The sequence below is a fragment of the Arachis ipaensis genome, chromosome B4 (assembly GCF_059453495.1).
Source record: "Arachis ipaensis isolate K30076 ecotype BB chromosome B4, ASM5945349v1, whole genome shotgun sequence".
NCBI classification, from domain to species: domain Eukaryota; kingdom Viridiplantae; phylum Streptophyta; class Magnoliopsida; order Fabales; family Fabaceae; genus Arachis; species Arachis ipaensis.
This window is the reverse complement of record NC_142439.1, coordinates 17,780,869-17,803,787: the sequence shown is the minus strand read 5'-3', so window position 1 is coordinate 17,803,787 and position 22,919 is coordinate 17,780,869. Positions and strand designations below refer to the sequence as shown.

At 30.9% G+C, this 22,919-nt stretch overlaps 2 protein-coding genes across 2 annotated transcripts; both read right to left on the bottom strand.

The window, feature by feature from the left end:
• Positions 1-1,807: 1,807 nt before the first annotated feature.
• On the bottom strand, positions 1,808-4,026 carry LOC148566809 (uncharacterized). The gene is made up of 4 exons (XM_088485781.1): positions 3,413-4,026; positions 3,013-3,309; positions 2,822-2,921; positions 1,808-2,729 (listed from the first exon to the last, which is right to left on the bottom strand). Exons 1-4 carry the CDS (start codon positions 4,009-4,011, stop codon positions 1,911-1,913), a joined length of 1,815 nt encoding a protein of 604 aa, XP_088341907.1. The 5' UTR covers positions 4,012-4,026; the 3' UTR covers positions 1,808-1,910.
• A 90-nt stretch (positions 4,027-4,116) lies between these two features.
• On the bottom strand, positions 4,117-5,685 carry LOC148566808 (uncharacterized). Its single transcript, XM_088484440.1, has one exon. It carries the CDS (start codon positions 5,683-5,685, stop codon positions 4,117-4,119), a length of 1,569 nt encoding a protein of 522 aa, XP_088340566.1.
• Positions 5,686-22,919: the final 17,234 nt, after the last annotated feature.

Sequence of the window (22,919 nt, the reverse complement as noted above, 5' to 3'; positions counted from 1 at the left end):
AGAAATAGGGCTTTTTCGGACAAAAATTTCAAACGAAATTTATTCCGTCTGAATGACTTTTTCATTTCGGACAAATTTGAGACAAATGTTGAACAATTTTTAGTGGAGATATTGAAATAATATATTCTGTCCTAAATTTGTCTAAATTTTGTCCCTAATTTTGGCGCCAAATTTTTTTTAGATGGCGCCAAAATTTTCATACAGATTAGCAACATATTTTGAACAAAAACTATAATTCGTCTGTATTCTATCTGAATATGCGCAATAACTTCAGACGGATTTGGGACGCATTTTGAAAAATGTTAATTCTATACCAAATTTGTCTATAATTAGTCTTAAATGCTTTTACTATAACTAACCCTTCAAAGTAGACAAATTTTTTTCCCACAAATTTGAGACAAAAATAGTATCATTTGTAAATTCCGTTTGAAAGTTCATCAATTTTCAAACAGATTTCAAATATTTATTAAAAACTTTTAAAATTTAGTATAAAAATATTATTTATATTTTAAATTAGTCTATGATTTGTCCCAAATATTTTTATTATTCTAAAATAAAGTTTTTTTTCCTAAAATAACCTTAATTATATATAACTTATAAAAAGATACCGTTTTTGTTTGCACCTTTCAACTCCAAAACCTCTTGATCAAAATATGAAATAATCATCATACCAATTAACATCTTATTTATTATTATACATATTTTTTAAAATTGGATTAATAGGTACGTTAGCGCTTATTTATGCAGGCTTTTTTATATAAATAAGTAAATAAAAAAATTAATTCTCATAATACGCATGCAGAGAAAGCTTTACAAAAATGCGCAGGGCCATTGTTTGCAAAGCACCCGCGAAATGGATTTAGTGTCATCATCTCAGGAGAGGCGCACACGAATTAGAACTTCTGGTGGGGAAGTCATTTTGTGCCTGACGCCAACGAAATGGGTACTTTTGGTGGGGTTACCATGAAATTTAGTTGGTTTATTTTTAAAATATATTTTTAAATATTTTAAAAAATAAAAAAATCATTTAATTTTTTATTAAGTTAATAATTTATTTTTATATAATATCAAATATGAAATAAATTACAATCTTAAAATAATTAATTGAATCATTATAGATCAACCATTAAAATATAAGACTAATAAATTAATCTATTATTCACCGTAACTCTTTTAATTCAGGTAGTACGTACTTAGTACTAAATAAAAAAAATTTAACAAATATATTTATTCAATCCTAAATTTAGAACTAAATTGACTATATTAGTTTTTTTTTCTATCATTGTATATTATGTTTGACTTTTTTTTAGTTAAACTTAGGAGACTCTATCTTTTATTTTTTTTTATATACTCTATCTTCTTTTTTTTATTCTTTTATTTTTATTATACTTAATATTAAATTTCTCATACAAATTTTTATAAACCATCTTATATTTAATTTTGATTTTTTTAGTTACCTAATATTATTTTTAATTTATTCTTTTAATTATTTACGTTATAATAATTCAAATTTTAATTTTTTAACAAATTTAAGATAAAGTGTATCAAAGAATTACATATGTAAAAATTTTAAAAATAAATTAGAAGAGTGCTAGAGGTCAGCAGATTTTGTGATTTGTAGCCATCAATTAGCCATCAGTAGTGTTTTTAATGGTGTGAGATTACATCTAATAGTGGACAATTACTCATTTTTCCTTTAATGATTAAATGCTGGCCAAATTTTAATAAAAGTGCTAGCTCCTAGACTTTCTCAATAAATTATATCCAATCTTCTAAAAAAAATAGTAAAAATAAAATATAATAAAAATATCACGTAAAATAAAAAAGTCATATACTTTTTCATAAGATTGTAGTATATTAAAAATTAAAAAAAATACAAATAAATATATTTTTTAGTGGACTTTTTCATACTATTCATTTTGATCTTCATCCTCATTGTTCTCGTCGTCGTCCTCGTCTTCATTCTCATCCTCATCCATATCTTCGTCTTCATCCCCAAGTGGCTCATCATCATCATCATCATCATCATCATCATCATCTTCTTCTTCTTCTTCTTCTTCTTCTTCTTCTTCTTCTTCTTCTTCTTCTTCTTCTTCTTCTTCTTCTTCTTCTTCTTCTTCATATCTTATACTATTGGTATCCAGTAAATCAACAGTAATGTCAATATCATTTGAGATATGATTGTTAGATTGATTTGTGCCATCTTCTTGATATGCAAAATCCTCCGTTGTTTCAATCTCAATCTCACCTCTTGCTTTAGTCTTGAATACAAACCACCATTCTGCTTTTTCCTTGGTGTTGCTCATTGGATGAGGTGCAAAATATACTTGAATTGCTTTATGTGCAATGATAAACGGATCATATTTACCATATCGTCGATTCTTTCGAATCTGTATGATTCCATACTCTTTGTTTACCTTTGTTCCTTTGCCAATTGTGGGATCAAACCATTCACATTTAAATAGTACAACTCTTTTTAGTGGTAGCCCAGTATACTCAACTTGGATAATTTCATCAAGCTGGCCATAGAAATCATTTTCATATTCACCATAACCTGTGCCTTTGACACATATTCCATAATTCTGAGTTGACTTTCCACTTGAGTGAGATCTTGTGTGAAACTTGAAGCCATTGACTTTGTAGATAGGCCAACATTTAACAATTCTCAAAGGACCCCATGCCAAGGAATGAATATTCGAATCTGTCACATTATTTAAAGGATCATGAACCTGTATTAAATAAGAACCAATAAGTTAGAATATAATATGTTATCTACCAAAAATTGTGTGTACAATAAGACTATCATATCATGTTGACTTACATAATTTTTAAACCATTTTGCAAACTCCACTTCAATAAATTGATCAACTTGTTCATCACTTAAAGTAATATGATCTTGGCGTATGAAATCCACAAAGATCCTATAGTACATGAATTTCAAATAAATTAAAATTATTAATATAAGAAAATATTATTAATAGTAAGAATATATATAGGAAGATAAATACTCACTCAATATATGGCTTAATTTCATCACAGTTTATTAGTATATGATTCATGGCTGCACTGAATTCTTTGTCATCTAAATAACGGGTTTTGCATTCACCAGCAAAACAACCAGGCAAATTAAAAATAGACAAATTTTGCTCAATTGAATCATCACCTTCATCATTTTGCTTTGCATCTATGCTAGTTTGGTTAAAATAGTACTCACAAAAGTAAGAAATCTCCTCAATTAGGTATGATTCAACGATAGATCCTTCAACATGTGCTTTGTTCTTGACCTTTTTCTTAAGATGATGGAGAAACCTATCATGAAAAAATTCATAACAAAAATCAAATAACAAATAGTTGACCTAATAAAACAGTAAAAAGAAATTTGAGAGTAAATATAGAGGTGTAAATAAGGTACCTCTCAAAAGGATACATCCATCTATATTGCACAGGACCACCAAGCAATGCTTCAAATGGCAAATGAATAGGTAGATGTTCCATTGAGTCAAAAAATCCAGGAGGAAAAATACGTTCTAGCTTGCATAGCACAATTGGAATATTTTCTTCTAGCTTATTTAGAACATCTTCTCGTAACGATGTTGAGCACAAATCTCGAAAGAATTGACTTAACTCTGTTATTGGCTTCCATATCTGCTCTGGCAATGAACTAAAAGCAATCGGCAGTAAACGTTCCATAAATATATGACAATCATGACTTTTCATTCCATATAACTTGCCCTCCTTCATGTCAACACATCTCCCTAAATTTGAAACATACCCATCAGGCATCCTTAACTCTTTCACCCATTCACATATTGCCCTCTTTTGTTGGAGGGTAAATGTGTAGTTTGCTTTGGGTTTTATAATTTTACCTCCACTTTGTTCTGGCAGTTCTAAATTTTTTCGCTTGCAGTATAATGACAGATCCATTCTAGCCTTTACATTATCTTTAGTCTTCTCTTTGATCTCCATGACAGTATTGAATATATTATCAAATACGTTCTTCTCAATATGCATTACATCAAGGTTATGACGGATTAAATTATGACGCCAATAAGGCAAATCCCAAAATATGCTTCTTTTGGTCCAATTATGCGTACTTCCATATCCTTCTATCTCAAGTTACGCAACATCACTTATCTTATCATAATTCTGAACTATATACCATATTTGCTCTCCAGTCAATCTTGGTGGAGGTTCTGATCTCTCAATTCTATTCTTATAGAATGCATCCTTGTTTCTTCTAAACATGTGATTATTTGGCAAGAATTGTCTGTGGCAGTCAAACCATGATGGCTTTCCCCCATTTTTTAATTGGAATGCCTTGGTTTGTTCCATACAGTATGGGCATGCTAGCCTGCCTGCTGTCATCCATCCAGACAACATTCCATATGCAGGAAAATCATTAATAGTCCACAACAATGAAGCTCGCATTACAAAATTTGACTTGGAATGAATATCATAAGTTAAAACGCCATCTTCCCATAGTAGTTTTAGCTCATCAATCAAGGGCTGCAGGTATACATCAATCCGGGTTTTGGGATTACGAGGACCAGGGATAATCATGGATAAAAACATGTAAGGAGTTTTCATGCACATAGAAGGAGGCAGGTTATACGGAGTGACAATTATTGGCCAACATGAATATTGTTTACCAGATTGACCAAAAGGGGTGAATCCATCAGCACATAATCCTAGTCTGACATTGCGTGGTTCTTGAGAAAATTGTGGATGTTTTCTATCAAAATACTTCCATGCTTTTGAATCCGATGGATGCTCAAGAACTCCTTTAAACTCGTGATCAAAATGCCATCGCATGTGAGATGCTGTGTTCATTGAAGCATAAAGTCTTCTTAAACGAGGTATAAGTGGTAAATAGTGCATTCGTTTCAAAGGAACTTGTTTACCCTTTTTACCTATCTTGTACCTTGGAGAATGACAAAATTTACATTCCTTTCTTGGTATATCATCCTCCTTGTAATACAGCATACAACCATTAATGCAACAATCAATTTTATTGCTTTCCATGCCAAGTTTCGACACTAGCTTCTTTGCTTCATAAAAATTGGAGACAAGTAAGTTATTCTTAGGCATCACTTCTTTCATAGCTTTCACGAAATCATCAAAGATTTGTTGAGATACATTCCCTTTAGCTTTTATACTCAACATTTTAACTGCCATTGATAATTCTGAATGACTAACACATCCCTCAAATAATGGGCGCTGAGCAGACTGTAATAAATCATAAAATTTTTTAGCTTCTGCATTCGGAGGCTCCTCCATGTGTTCTTCAAATTGACTCATTAATTCTGGTCCAGCAGCATCAACCACCATAGATTCATATGAATTTCTTATTGGCACACTAACATGCGGAGAAGAACATGTGCCTTCTTGGTTATCATGATCTACATTCAAATGCAATGGACTCTCTCCATGTGAATCCCAACACCAGTATCTTGGCATGAAACCATATTTATATAAATCTAGTAAAACTTCATCCGGAGTTGAGAAAACTTTATTTTTATGTTTGTTGCAAGGACATCTAAGTAGACTACCTTCAAGTACAAATTGAGGTTGTTTTGTAACTGTATCAATAAATTGTCGAACACCATTGATAAATTCCTGTCGTAATCCTCCTCGGTTTGGCAAATTTCTATTGTACATCCACTTTCGATGATCTGGAATTTCCATATCTACATATAAAGTATATAATAATTTTCATAATCAATAATTTTTTTATATAAATTAACAATAATGTTGACAAGCGTTTAAATAAAGTGGCCGACACTTTAACTTTTTTGTTATTTAGTACAAAAATTTAATAGGTGAATTATATGTTAAAGAGGTAAGTTTACAGATTTTTTCTTTAATAGAATGAAAGAGAGATTAATAAAGGTAGGACCCATATTTTGAATAATAATAAAATAATAAAAAATAACTATAAAAGGAATTATATTCTCTCTCTATATCATAGTTGTCAGAATCGAACCGGTGATCGAACCGGTCAAGTTACTGGGTCACTGGTTCAACCAGTGGGTCACTAGTTGAACCGATAGAACCGGTCGTACGTAAATAAAAAATAAAAAATAGTAAAAAATTGAATAAAGTGACAATTAGGTCCATCCTTAAAATTTTTTACTTCAAATTAATTAGCCCTTGAAAAAAAATAAAATATCAATTTGGTCCTTCAAGATAGTAAACGATGAACACATTACACCCCTCCATTAATTTTTTATGTGAAATTTAATGGTGATGCTTAGATGTCCCTACTAATTAGTCTTAAGTCGAAATCTTCGAAGACCTATTAACTCAATACTCTAAACAATTTAAAATAAATATCTTTACTAACATTTTAATATGTAAATGTAAATATTAAAATATTTGATACTTATTTTAATAATTCTATAAATTCTAAAAAATTAAAAAAAATTGAGTATAAAACTAAAATTAAATTAAATAAATATAAAATAATTCAGTTGTGTATGTATATAATATATAGAATAATTAGCACATAGATTTCCAAATGAACACACCAGCATGGTGGCATTCCTTATCCTTGCCTAGCAAGAAGACATGAGTTCAAAACTCATTGCATGTCTCATACATAAAAAACGGAGGAAGAAAGAGAGAACAAGCTAATATAAAAATGGTGGTGAGGTATATATAGATAAATAATGATAAGAAAAAAGAATAATGAAACTAAAAATTAAAAATTCTAAAACAATAATAAAACTAAAGATAATTTAAAATGTTGAATATAAAATTATAAGAAATAAAATTTTTTAGCTATTAAAATTGTGCGAAAAAGAGAGTGATTAAATATTTTATTTTTTTATAATTTATTTTTTAAATTGATATTAAATTTATAATTTTAAAAATAAAAATAAAAAATATTTTTTTAACTCAATAGAAAAGCGGCTGAATAGGCACTGCCTGTTGAGCCAATAGTATATATATATACAAAAAAATTTGACTTTTGATTTCTTATAGCATTTATAACCAAACCATATAATAATTTTGATCTATGAAAACTTTCATATATGTTTCCTTTTGTTTGCAAAATATATATCTTAGTAATATGTTAGTAAAATTTTTTGTATGACAATAATATAACTAGCATCACCGTAACATCGAGATGCATATAATTAAATTGTTTTAATAAGTAGAGATTTTCCATGAACCTTTAAATTTAATCTAAAAATTTACTGGTTAAATTAATCATTAAGCTTTTTGAAATAATGTTTATTACATATAGATTTATAAATACAAATATAAAGCACCTATAAAGTGATGCTTAGAAGAAGAAAATAATATAACTAATACGTTATGTATATATGAATCAATTCATCATCGGGATAAAGTTTTGTTTAGACACAGATTTATATTTGACATTAATTTAATGGAGAATGTTAGGGAATTAAAATTTCTGTTTAATATAGAAAATACAAAAATTAGATAGTAAATAGTATTATTTTATAAATATAAGATTAAAACATTAAAAAAATGTTGACCACTTAAAAGTTTTTTTTTCAATTTTTTTATTAAAATTTAAAAAGTGTTCTATCCATTAATATTTTAAAAAACATGAAAAAATAAATTTTGTCACGCATACAAGAATTATATAAACACTATAAAGAAATTAGAAAAAAATTACTTATTTAAAAGTCTCTGGTACGGGTTGTAAGATGGATTAGGGACTTGTGAGTCGAAACAGTTGTTGAATTGTCTGACTGGAACGACGGGGTGAGTACTTGGCAAGGACATTCTGATGCTCAAGTAAGAATGAATTTATGAAGTATATGTGTGTGGAATGAAGAACATAATTGAAGAATCTCTGGCTTTCCTTTATATAATTCGAAGCAGTTATCTTATCTTATCTATCTTATCTATTACTGTAAAAGGAATATTTAATTTTAAATTTTAATTTTATTAAATATTTATCTTTAAAGATTATTATATAACAAAAATTAAAAATATAATTTAATTTAAACATTTTAAAATTAATATTAAATATAATTTTTTTAAATATCTATCTTTTAGATAACAATATTTCATAACTTATTGAATATTTTTTCGTCGTAATCTTATTCATGTTTAATTTGTTAGTGAAAATTAGATACAATTTTAATTTTAAAATTTGTTATATATAGTTATTCAAAGTCACTAATTTACTTTGCGCCAAAAAATTAAAACTTTACTTAGAACCGCCTTTTAGTTTCAGGAATTTTAGTTTTTGAGTGCCTTCTACCATGTATCACATCTAAGTTACCTTGTCAAAAATCCAATTTTCTTTATCAGAACCCTCAATTTTTGCTTCAAGGTCAGTTACGTTCTTGATCTCCTCCCTCCTACTCCGTGCTCCGCCGCTCGTGCTTCGCGCTCCTTCTGCGTGCTCTGCCTCCCGCCTCCCGTCTGTGGTCGCCGCTGGTGCTTCGCGCTCGACGCTACAACCCTCACACTCTCAGACCTTTGAACCTCTGGTCTCAGACATCCACCATTCCAGCCTCAAATCCCGCACCTCAGACCACCTCCACCATCGTGACTCGCGCTTCAGGTAACAGCTTTCAATCGCAAACAACTGCTCTGCCTCCTGCATGTGGGCGCCTCCGCCGGTCTCAGAAGCCGAATCCCCGCCAGCCTCATACACGGCACTTGAGGCGACCTCCACCCTCTAGCTTTGCTGGATTGCCCTTGTTTTCTTCTTCTCTCTTTGCGTGCTCTGCCACTGCCAGGTTCTAATTTTTGTGAGTAGTGATTGTTACTCAACTTTGTTTATCAAAAATTTCCTTCCTTCATTGTTAATTTCCTTTCTTCATTGTTTATTGTTAATTTCCTGTCTTCATTGCTAATTTTTGTGCATCCCACAGCTTGAATTAGGGTTTTATTTTTCCTTTATTTATGCATGTTTTTCCTGTTGTTAATGTCAATTTTCCCTTTAATTAGTACAATCCTTTTACCTTTAATCCTTAGAATAATTCTCCTTAATTATCGGCAGCAAGCATTGCAGTCAACATTGATTCTCAAAATCATGCAACAATACTGCAAATATAAAAACATGGACTAAAATTAAAATCTATAAAATTATGCTTGAGGAATATGATCGATCAGGTCTTGATATACATTTGTGTATGTGAATAGAATAGAAAAAAATTTACCTTTCCAGTCATGGGGGTGGAATTGATAGTACCCAGGATGTGATTTTATTTTGAGTAAGCCAAAAGGCATATAAATAGAACAGAAATTTTTGGCAGTTTTGAGAATATGCATGTTCGTGGAGTATAGGAAACTGATATTCATACCATTTATCTTGTTTCAAACAATAAGATATTATTATATGTTCTTTCATTTTGGAATCTGATTCTTTAATTTGTTGTTGTTTTATGATTTAGTGTGTTTTTTACTTGTAGAAGTGTTTATAGGTAAAAAATAATAAATAATTAATAGGAATTGTAGAAGTGGTGCCTGTGGTCTGGTTTTCAAACATAGTTTCCATGATGTTTTATGAGATTTGCTATAGTTTTGATATATAAGGATATATTTTTTAGCCTACCTCATGTAAATTGTTTTGATATATAATGACAATGCAGTATTTGTGTGTGGTAATGGTATTGTTTAAGTAAATGAAAGAGTGTGAATGATGATGAAGTGTTTGTGTGTGATCAAATTCCTCTAAAAATAGATATGATGGTATGATATATTATTTTAAATTGTTAGCATTCTAACTGTATATCATTTTCGTATTCCTAATTTGAGTTACAATAATCAATACTCAATACTTTATTGAATTTAGAATGTCAAGTAGGTTGGTGGCTGAACCAGAGATTTAATTTCTTTTATTTTGAAAACAAGTTGTAATTACTAGTCTAGTATCCATAATGGTAGAAAACTAAAAAACTTATAAATAGGTCATAATTAATTTATATATAATTTAGTTTGATATTGTAACTTGAAGCCACCGAGGTTCAGATGTGCTATGAATGTGATTTGATGATATTTTGTACTAGTTAGAATGCAGAATCATATTTCTCCCACTTCCATATGCTTCTTGGGGGAACCTTGCACGCAGTGAGTTGTAGAGTAAGCTTTTCCTTCATTAGTTAATCTGCTTTGCTTTCACTCTGTTGCACGCCAAACACAACTGAAATTTGATTTTCTACTTTCTAATTAAATGGCACTATATGGAATTGCTGGTAACTTAGCTTGGTCTGCCCCCTTTTCTGCATATAATATATGTGTATATGTATATGTATGCCAACATAAATTTTGTTTATTCTTATTGATTGTTATTATCTTAAAGGAAAAATGCATATTTTTCATATATGTGTATATTACCATTATGGCGCTTAGATTCCACTGATAATATGCAGATGCTACCAATTCTCTATATACTAATTAATTACTCTTATTTTATATATATAGGTTTCGTGCCTTCCGCTATTATTGATTAAGAAATACTTAGTATATAGTCCAATCAAAACGTTTATAATTATTATCAATTTATGACCCCCTTTTTTTTAGCATTCTCAACGTTTTTTTTTTCTCAAAAGACATGCTATTTCTTCTTTTTTATTTTCTGGGGTGATGAGAGTTATATGAGTTGCACATGGTCCCAGGACTGTTAAAGAATTCAATTTACAAATATTACATGTGGTGATGACTCATTATTATACAGTAGATAGTAGATATTATAAACAGATTATATAAGGCTTCTTCATAAGTATAAATTTTTCTTCTTGTAGATTGAATAGAATCATCCACTGTAGCCATGGATAACAGTAGTGATGTTCCAGCACGTGTTCAGGTTTGTGTAGGATCTCCTACTAACTATAATGTAATTACTAGTATTTTCTGTTTTCACCTTTCACATAATCTGCCCCTTTCACACATATAGTATTATCCTTGCTATGAACTTCTTAAAATGCTCATATGTACATATATATTAGTAGTTTAGTACTAAAGCATACTAGCACTTTATCTTACCTCATAATTGATTATTTTGGCAGTTAAATATTATTTTACATTGTTATTTTTTTAATTCTTTTGATGATGTACATGTTACTAAAATTTAACTGCAATGTCTTACTAATCTTATAAATATTTGTTGTTTTAGATGTCAGGTTCTAAAAAAAATAAAAAACACTTGTCAATTAAAGTACAAAAGTCTGGTAATAAAAAGGTGATTAGTGCACACAAAACTAAGCTTTCACACCCTAAGCCTACAAAATCACGAGCTCCAGTTCCTTCACATGTATCTAAAAAGCCTTCAACATTACCACCCTCTTCTTCGCAGCCACCACAAAACTTCAAGAGAAATTTACTATCTTCCCATGCCGACCATACACCATCACCATCACCATCACCAACTGAATCACCATACTGTTCACCTATCCAACCTCAATCATTTGATAATGCTCCTAATAATGAACGAAATTTACATCATGCTCACTCATCGGATGAAAATCATCAAGATGAATATCTTACTCAAGAAGGTGAACCTGTCACTCAAGAAGGGCTCTTGAAAATAGTGCCTTTTGGCAATGAGTAAGTACAACAACCACTTTTGTGTTTTAACATTCTCTCTATATTGTTTTTATTGTGAATACATGTGTAATTACTCATTATTTGAACTTCTTATAGGTTTAATCCATGTACTGCTGTTCGTCATGTAACAAATGCCATTAAAAGCAAATTTTCAGAATTCTGCCCTTCCTGAGGACATGCCAGTGAGCAAATGCGAGATTTGTGGTTTACTGAATTTAAGGTAAGTATTTATTATCATTTTTTTTGTTATTTTGATATTATACATAGTGGGTAATTCAATGTATATGTTTGTTTTTTTTTTATAGAAAAATTGTATGTGGGAACCTCAACACAATGCAAGAATTCGTCAAATTTTTGAGATTAAAGGTAGTGCTCGATTAAGATCGTTGATGAATCAGGAGAGAAGCAATTATTCAAAAGACCCTAACCATGTACCAAAATATATTCCTGAACCCCTTTGGCGTGAACTATTACATTATTTTGCTACAGATTCGAAATTTAAGAACTGGTCAGCAGCAAATACTGTGAATCGAGCATCAAATGCTGGAAGTTCCATGCATACTGGTGGTTCCATATCTATGGGTGAACATGCACGCAGAATGGTAAGATAAAAATAGTTTTTTTTATTCTTGTTCTTATTATGTGCAATGTTTTCTTATTCTTTTTTCTTTCCTATTGATTAAAACTGTTATATTATAGGAGAAAGCTACGGGAGTAAAACCTTCTCTAGAAGAGGTTTATACTAAATGCCACACCAAAAAAGACAAAAGTTGGATTGATGAAAGATCTAAGAAAGTCATTGTATGTGATGCTAATTTGTTCTTCTTTTTATTTTTTTAAACTGCTAATTTTCACTATATGTTAGTATTTGTTCATGACATATTTAGTTGCGATTAACATTAATTGATTTTGTAGGGTGAATTCAAAAAGCGAAAGACAGAACTTTTTCAAGTAGCTTTATCCTTGGATAATGAGGGAGATGTTGAGGCATCTAAGGAAAGCCTAGATATACCAGATGATTATACTGTTTGGAATGAAGTTGTGACAAAGGAAAAAAAGAAAGCTGCCTTTGGTTTAGGTTCTTTTGGTTTAGATCTCTCTTCAAAGTTGAATTCCAGAAATTGTTCAAAGGCATCCAAAGACAATCTAAATATTGAGCAAGAACTTCACATGTGGAAAGTAAAAGCAAAGGAGCAAGAAATGATCAATGAAGAGCAAAAGGTTAAGTTGAAAGATGCTGAGTACAAGTTAAAAGATCAAGGACGTCAACTAAAAGTTTAACAGAAAAGAATTGGTTCTACTGAAAAGACAATTCATGCTTTGTATAAAAAGTTGAATCTCTCACTTCCTTCAACCTTGTCTGATCCTACGGAAGATGAGCTTGGGACAGGCTCTAGTGATGATAACATGAGCGATTGATATTTGGAGTATATATTTCTTCTGATTTAGATTAAGGAATTTTAGGTGAATTAGTTAGTATATTTTATTTTATTCATGATATTTGACCTTTTTAAAGGCTTTCTTTGTTTTAGTTTAAGTATTTTTTTTCTTATTTTAGTTTGATTACATTTATGGACAAAAGTATTTTAATAATAAATATTTTTTTAACTCCTTTATGGTAATTAACTTTTTCATGATTTTATTATGTGTTTATAATTTGGATGATGTAATATGAAAAAAATGATTATGATGGTCTTAATATAGAAAGCAAATCGAATACAATTTATTTTCTAAAATATTTATCTATTAAATAGCAAATTATTTTGTATGAAAATTATTTGAAATATTATATTAAATTTGTAGAAAAATTGTGCGAAAATAATTTTTTATTTTGTATGAAATTTGTTTCAAATACGTAAATTTTTTTAAATTAAATTTGTCTGAAATTTAATTGAAAAGAAATATTTGATTTGTCTAAAATTTGTTCGAAAATTTTTTTTTATATTTGACTAAATTCGTTAGAAATTTGTCTGAAATAAAGTATATTTTTTGTTTGAAATTTGTCTAAAAATTAATATTTTTATGTTTGAAATTTGTCTGAAATACGTTGTTTTTATGTTGGCTAATCTGTCTGAAATTCGTCTAAAATACATCATAATAGTTAGAAATCTAGCAGATAAATGCCTATTCGAAATTTGTCACAAAATCGTCTGAAAAAAATTTCGGACGAAATTTCAGACAAAATTTAATTTAGCAACAAGGCTTTTTGGGACAAAAAAAATTCGTCCCAAATTTGTTTGAAAAAAAAATTTTGTCTGTAATTTGTTCGAAATTTATTTCAATTTCGTCTCAAAATTCGTCCGAAAAAACCCTATTTCTAGTAGTGTAATTTTTCTGGGCTAAATTCTATACACCTGAATGGTATTTAACTATTTGTTCTTTTGAGGAGTTTGGAAGGACTTGTTTAAGTATTCCTCTATACCCTAATTCTGAAGCATCTGTTTCTACGATTAGACTTGCCTTAGGGTCTGGTATACTCAAACAAGGAATTTCTTTTACTAAATATTTAATTTTTTAAACTATTTTAGACATGTCTTCTGTCCAAGGAGGAGGCTGTTTTCTTAGCCTTTTATACAAAGGTTCACATAAAGTTCTTATTCCTGGTAGAAATTCGGCTACATAATTAAGACATCCTAAAAATCTTTGTAATTATTTTTTGTCAATGATTTCATTTGGAAATTTTTATGCAAATTCAACAGATCTCTTAATCGGAGTAATTGTCCCTTGAAAATTTTCATACCCTAGAAACCTTACGTTTGTTATAAATATGTTCATTTTCTTTTCAGATAGGACAAGACCATTTTCTTTTATAATATTAATAAATTTTTCTAGGTGCTGAATATGCTGGTTTATTCCTTTAGAGTATACAAGAACATCGTCTAAGTAGACTATGGTAAAATCTACATATGCATAAAAAATATTATTCATAATTTCTTAAAATTCACTTGGTGCATTTTTTAATTCTTGGGGGCATTACATTCCATTCATAATGTCCAAAGGGTAATATAAAAGCTGTTTTATATCGGTCTTATTCTTTTACTGTATTTTTGGTAGTATCCAGATTTTAAATCAAATTTAGAGAATATAGTAGCCTTACTTAGTCTTTTAATTAAGTCATTTTTATTTGGTAAGGGATATCTTATCTATTTTAAGGCTTTATTTAAAGGCTTATAATTAATTACTAACCTTGGAGCTCCTCTTTCGATTTCTGAGACTTTCATTACATAGAATCCTGTGCAACTCCAAGAAGATTTTGATGGCCTAATTAGTCCTTTATGTAAGTATTCCTGAATTTCTTTTTTACAATATGTCAATAATTCTTTGTTCATTTGTATTGGTTTGGTTTTAGTGGGGATATCTTTTTCATTAAAGTCATCTTCATAGGGTAGAGATATTTCATGTAATTTTCTATAATGAAAAGTTTTTGGGTTTAGGCTACACAAGTCCTTTTTTATCCTATATTCTATCCCTTTTATTAGAGTTTGAATTTTTTAACTTTCTAATTGTTGTTCTATTTTCTTATATACAATTTCTTTGTTCGGGAAACTAACTTGTTTCTTTCTATTATATTGACTTGTGAAGTAGCAATTTGTTGTAGTAAATTTAATTCCTTCCTTTTTGGTTTTTGTATAAATTCGAATAGAATAAGTTAGTTTGGTATACAATAGGTAGTTACATCATCTATATCTACCGTAAAAGGGTATAATAGTAGAGTGAAGGGGTTTTCTAATATAATTTGTTGAGATATTCTTTTTGCTAGAAAAAAGGTAGTTGAAAAATATACATTTCTCTTACAAATTTTTACTTTAGAAGTCTTATAATTTATAATCATTTTGTCAATTTTTGCTTTGACAATAGTTTCAGTTGTTTTTTCATAGTATTTGGTAGGTATTAATCCTTCTTGGATACAATTTATATCTGCCCCCGAGTCTATCATAGCCATAAACTCAAAATTTCTCTGTTCCGATTATTATGACTATAAAGGTATACCATTTTTGGTTAACTAATAATAATAATTTATTAATATAATTAATTGGATCTATAATTTCTTCTTCTTCTTCTATTGATTCTAATTTTTCTTTTTCTTTTTGTAATCTTTTATATATATATATATATATATATATATATATATGCTTGCCTCCTTTATTTAATGAATTGAATAAGATGAGGATGCATTTGTTATTGTTTTTGTTCTGATTGATCTATTTTATGTTGTGTTTAAACCTCTTATTATTTGAGTGTTATTAGAGTATTTAATAGCATGATGATACATTTGTTATTGTTTGTTGGGTGATTGGGAACTTTTTAACACTTTAGATCTTTTCTTATTTTTTCAGTGAGATTGATCGAGTGTGAATATTTTTTTGATTGTTTAACACTATTCAGATTTGATCTATACATACATGTTCTTACTGCAATTACTCTTGTTAAAGCTCCTTCGTCTTTGTTATAGATTCTATTAGGAATGTTTAACTCGATTAAGCATATACTGTAACCTTCTCTAAGTCTATGTAACAAGCATGTATATTATATAAGTATCCTTTTATTTTTTCTTCAAATCTCTAGTCAATATTAGTTTCATGTCTGATTATAAATTTAAAAATTTTAATTTCAGTTACTATCCTATTTCTTTATATTCATATAATTGATTACCACAAAAGAAATAAAAAATAATTGTCTTTTTGAAATTGAATTTGATTGTTCGAGTTCTCATCAGATTAAGGAAAAAATTATTTGAATTTTGGACACCCTTGATATTAAAGGGAAACAATATGATAACATGTCTAAGGGTGTTGCTCATAATTTTATTATTCTGGTTCTGATCTTGTCCTCCAAGAATGTTTCAAAGTTATGATCCATTCCATAAAGTCTATGTACAATGGACTCAAGATTGAGAGACATTGTGCTGTAGTTTCAATCTCATGTGGATTTCATGTTTTTGTCTACTCCAGCCTATAAAGGGTATACAATTTACAAATATAGTAATAATGGACTGTGTGTTGGATTAGTTTTGAGAGTTGTTTAACTGTTTTTGTAATTGTAAAACCAATAATAGCTTTAATATCATAAATAGTTTGATGGGTTGATTCTTTATGTAATGTAGTAGTATTAGTATAGCCTAATCTCTAATACTCATCAATATTTCTCTTTCAATTTTTGGTTTAATTTTGGTTAAACTTTTGTAAATGAGGGTTTGATTTTGAATTTTGTTAGTTCAAAAATTATTAAATTTAAATATTTAAAATTATAAATTGAATTTTCAAATAATTTTTTTAAAAAATTAAAATTAAAATTTATCGTCGGTTAAATCCGCCGGTAACTATTAATTTAATTATAAATAATAAATAATATATTACCGTCGAATTTATCGGGAGAAAAATTTAATTAGCGGCGAACGAAAAAACCATCAATAAATAATTACCAGCGAGGTTTATATCATCGAATTTATTCCACCGTTAAATCTGATAGTAAACAAATTACTAGCAGAATTTTTTGGTAAATCTGCCGATAAATCCGACGGTATCTGACAACTTTCTTGTAGTGTTAGCTATCACAAAGATTATATGTACCAAATTTGATAAAATTTGAACATTAATAAGATTATAATCTGCTAACAACTAAATCAGCAGTGAACCTAATGGTATACTTGTCAAATTCTTATGTTACCGTTAATTATAAATAATCATATTACATGTATTTACCAAATTAATTATTTATATAGAATAAATGTTAAAATACAACATGCATATAAAAAATATATAAAAAATATATGTATTATTTATACACAAACACATGATAACTGATTTTTTGTAATATCAAATCATTTTACCTCAAATTATTTATAACCATGATTTATAACATATAAAATTTTAATTTAATTATGAATATTATGAAAAATACTATAATAGAGAAATATTATTTAATCATAACTATATATACGATCGATTAAAATAAGATCCACGGAATAAATAAGAGGAAAAAAAGAGAAGAGGAAAAAAACTTTGTAGTAGGCTTGGATATCTTGCTTGGCAGTATTATAATCCATATGAATATGATCAGAGATTTCATCAAAATCATGCAGAGTATCTATAATGCACGAATATTAATACGGATATGAAATATGACACGATATGATATGAGATACGTCTACACATAAATTTTAAAATCTTATAAGACATGGAGACACGTCATATATATAAAATATAAATTATTTTTTAAATAAATTGTAATAATATTTTAATATTCTATTAATATTAAAATATAAATTAATTTTTTTTTAATATTTTTAATGTCTTCTTTTAATTATATAAATTATTTAAAATCTTTTTATTTTAATAATAATAATATATACTATTTCTAAACTCATTTCAAGAATACATCTTAAGAATAAGATTTGACACGCTAATACGCGATCGTATTTAAGTGTATCTAAACGTATTTCAAGAAAAAATAATTTTATTTTTTATAAAGACACGGTTGGCACAGCTAACATGTGTGTCAGATAAGTGCCAATGAATGTTGTGTCTAAAATGTGTAAGACACGCGAATACGTTAACTCGGCAAAATATTTGTGTTTCATAGGCTGATACAAATTCTATCAATCAACCAACATTAACCCATCTTCTTTAGTATACCCTCGGGTGTATGTGGACCAGGAGCCAACTATTAATCCGTCGTAGGAGGTTGAATACAAAATCTGCTGCATACATGCCATTTTTAAGGATCAACTTTGAGATATGAAATCCAAAAATGAACTATCATTTATGCTAGGTCTTATTGTTTGAAGGATAAAGTATACTTTTTGTTTCTGAAGTTTACTAAAAGTTTCAAAAATACCCCTAAGTTTTAATTTGTTTCAATTTTGTCCCACAAGTTTTTTATTTGTATCAATTCTGCCCTTTTAGTTAACGTCGTTCAAATAATTAATAGATGTTAGTGATATGGAAAAATAGAGTGTCTGGTGTAGCAAGGACAGTAGAATTCCCAAAACACCCTTGTGTGAGAACCATTTGTCTTCCCTTTTTCAAATGATTTCTCTTATTTTCTATCCTTAGCCACAAAGAAAACAAAGCCAGAGAATAGAGTCACACAAAGACTTAGAGGGAGGAGAACGTCATGCCATTCACTTTAATCCGCCGTGGCGACGTGCAGGACGACGCAGGTGGCGATGCCGTCGACACTGAGCGACGATTCTAGGCTAAGTTTCAGAGTAACCTTGACGCCATTCATTCTTCAACGAGGAAGCAGAGAGCTTCATCGCCGGCGAAGAGCAGAAAACGAGGAAGAGGGAGAAGAATGCCGATTGTGAGACGAGGGAGACATGGGATACGCCTACGCAGCCACCGATCGGCAACGAGGCAGCCATTGTTAGAGGTTGAGGTAGTGCCATTCTGATCAAGGTTTCTGATTAGGTAGGCAACCATTTAATTCTGAAAATGCATTGTTTGAACAATTAGGGTTTAGGATTTTTTTATCACTCTTGATTGCTGTTTAGGGTTTTATTGTGGTGAAGGATTGAGGGTTTCAGTTGACAATGCTCTGTTTTTTTTTTGAAAATATCATGTTTACGTGCTCTATTTTCTTGAATGATTAGTTACTCTATTTTGGAATTTTTTTTCTAATGGTAGGATGGATGATTTTAGTGTTAGGATTTATCACAGGGGTAGGTTTTATAGTGATAAGGATAAAACTGAGTATATTGATGGTAAGGTAACAACAGTTGATTAGTGTGATAGAGATAAATGGAGTGTTATAGAGGCTTATGATGTTGTTGGAAAGCTTGGCTACATTGCTGAGAACATTGGGCTATTGTGGTATAAAGATGCTGAGTTAGGATTAGAAGGGTTGAAGTTGTTGAGGGGTGATAAAGAAGCAATAGAAATGAAAAATATAAGAGTTGAAAAAATGGTGGTTGATTTGTATGTAGTGCAAAAGACTTCAGTCCCTCTGATGATTTCTGTTATGACATTAGTTATTTAGATATTGGGGGTGGAAGCAAGGTTGTTGAAAAAGAGGGTGTGAATGCTGATAATGGGCCAAGTAACATTAGAGAGGCACAAAATATTAAAGTGGAGGCCCAAGGTGGGGAGGTGGAGGTGGAGGTGGAGGCCCAAATACATGGAATAGTGGATGTCCATTTAAATGTTAAAGAAGTGGTCTAGAATATTGTTGATGGGGAGAATAGTGAAGAAGAGGATGACAGTGATAGCCTGGATTATGAGGCTGATTCTGATCTTCATTTTAGTGATAGTGAAGATGATTAATATGGAGATAATGGGCTATTTGATGTTGATATAACTCTTGGGGAGATGCACCAAGACATAAGAAAGTCTAAGAAAAGTAAGATTATTATCAAGAAATTAAAGAAAACTCAAAAGGTGGCTGTTGGAAAGAGAACAAGCTCTTGTTTAAGCGACGATAAAGGATTGAATAGTGATGAGTCAGAGGAGATATCGAGTGAGTATGATGAAGGCAGCAAGAAGAAATTTCTCATTCACAAGGAGTTGAAGGATATGAGCAATTATAAGTGGGAGGCTGAAACTCTTTATGCAACAAGAGAGGAGTTCAAGGAAGTTGTTACAACATATGCTGTTCACATTGGGAGAAACATAAAATTCGCAGTGGTAGACAATGGTTGGCTGAGGGCTAAGTATGGAGATGGGTGTAAATGGTTTGCATATGTGGTGAAGATGACTAATGTAGATAGTTGGCAGCTAAGAACTGTTAATGATCATCATTCTTGTAATATTGTATTTAATATAAAAGTGATGAAGTCGAAGTGGCTAGCAAAGTTTTTCAGGAGGAAGGCGGAAGAGAATTCGAAACCTAAGCTGGGCACCATACAAGGCAAGACTCTTAGCAAGTGGAATGTGTAGATTTCAAGAGCAAAGGCATTTTGAGCCAAGCAGATGATTGACATTAATGGAACTTTCAGGGAGCAGTATAAAAGACTTTATGATTATTTCTATGAGTTGCTGAGGACCAATCCTGGTTCATCTATGAAGCTGCAAGTCTAATTACCTCCAACAGCACAAACTGAGCACCTCGATACATCAATGGACTCAAGTCATGATTTCATAGTATTTATATGTGTTTAAAGGCTTGCAATGAGAGTTTCATGAGGTATAGGCCCATGATAGGGCTTGATGGCTGTTTTTTGAAGACATCATGGTGCACGAAATTGCAATCACACTTTTTACAACTCCGCACAACTAACCAGCAAGTGCACTGGGTCGTCCAAGTAATACCTTATGTGAGTAAGGGTAGATCCCATGGAGATTGTCGGCTTGAAGCAAGCTATGGTCATCTTGTAAATCTTAGTCAGGAGGATTCAAATGGTTATGAGTTTTTGATAATTAAAAGATAAATAAAACATAAAATAAGATAAAAGTACTTATGTAATTCATTGGTGGAAATTTCAGATAAGCGTTTGGAGATGCTTTGTTGCTTCTGAACCTCTGCTTTCCTATTGTCTTCTTCCAATCATGCGTGCTCCCTTCCATGGCAAGCTGTATGATCCTTTCGGATGAAAAATACCAGGTACGATCTCTGCACGGTTAATCAACTGTCGGATTTCTCGTCTCGGATGAAAAATACCAGGCACAACTACCGCACGGCTAATCATCTGTCGGTTCTCGCTAGCGTCGAAATAGGATCTCTCTATCCTTTTGCACACTGTCACTGCGCCCAACATTCGCAAGTTTGAAGCTAGTCACAGTCATCCCTTCCCAGATCCTACTCAGAATACCACAGATAAGGTTTAGACTTTTCGGATCTCAGGAATGCTGCCAATGGTTCTAGCCTATACCACGAAGGTTCTGATCTCAGATTCGGATGCTCTGTTGTTAGGAGAGACGATGCAAATCACAGATCAGAGACCCAAGAGAATATACTCCGGCTGTCGTCCAATGACTATGTTGAACATCATGTAGACCGCTTGTGGTTGTCAGGCACGCGGATCTTGGCTAAGCGAGTAACGAAGATAGTGGGTGATTGTCACGGGTCACCTCTTCATTCTGACTTAACTGAATTAAGTACAAGAGTATATCTTGGAGAAGAAGTAGGCGTGAATTGAAAGAAAAACAATAGTGCTTGCATTAATTCATGAAGAACAGCAGAGCTCCACACCTTAATCTATGGGGTGTAGAAACTCCACCGTAGAAAATACATAAGAGAAAGAGGTCTAGGCATGGCCATGTGGCCAGCCTCCCAAAGAGGTTCCAAGTATGATAGTCTAAAATAAATCTCTAAAAGTAGTTTCTATACTAAACTAGTTACTAGGGTTTACAGAAAATAAGTAACTAAGTGCAGATAGTGCAGAAATCCACTCTCGGGGCCCACTTGTTGTGTGCTTGGGCTGAGCATTGAAACTTTCATGTGCATAGGCTATTCTTGGAGTTAAACGCCAGCTTGGGTACCAGTTTGGGCGTTTAACTCCAGTTTTGGTTCCAGTTCTGGCGTTTTACGCCAGAAAAGGATCTCTGGCTGGTGTTTAAACGCCCGTTTGGGCCATCAAATCTCGAGCAAAGTATGAACTATTATATATTTCTGGAAAGCCCAAGATGTTTGATTTCCAACGCAATTAAGAGCGCATCAATTGGGCTTTTGTAGCTCCAGAAAATCCTTTTCGAGTGCAGGAGGGTCAGAATCCAACAGCATCTGCAGTCATTTTTCAGCCTCTGAATCAGATTTTTTCTCAGGTCCCTCAATTTCAGCCAGAAAATACCTGAAATCACAGAAAAATACACAAACTCATAGTAAAGTCCAAAAATGTGATTTTTGCATAAAAACTAATAAAAATATAATAAAAAGTAACTAAAACATACTAAAAACTATATAAAAACAATGCCAAAAAGGGTATAAATTATTCGCTCATCACAACACCAAACTTAAATTGTTACTTGTCCCCAAGCAACTAAAAATAAAATAGGATAAAAAGAAGAGAATATACAACAAATCTCAAAAATATCCATGAAGATTAGTTTCAATTAGATGAGCGGGACTAGTGGCTTTTTGCTTCTGGACAGTTTTGGCATCTCACTTTATCCTTTGAAGTTCAGAATGATTGGCATCCATAGGAACTCAGAATTCAGATAGTGTTATTGATTCTCCTAGTTCAGTATGTTGATTCTTGAATACAACTATTTTATGAGTCTTGGCCGTGACCCTAAGCATTTTGTTTTCCAGTATTACCACCGGATACATAAATGCCACAGACACATAACTGGGTGAACCTTTTCAAATTGTGACTCAGCTTTGCTAGAGTCCCCAGTTAGAGGTGCCCAGAGCTCTTAAGCACACTCTTTTTGCTTTGGACCACGACTTTAACCACTCAGTCTCAAGCTTTTTACTTGACACCTTCACGCCACAAGCACATGGTTAGG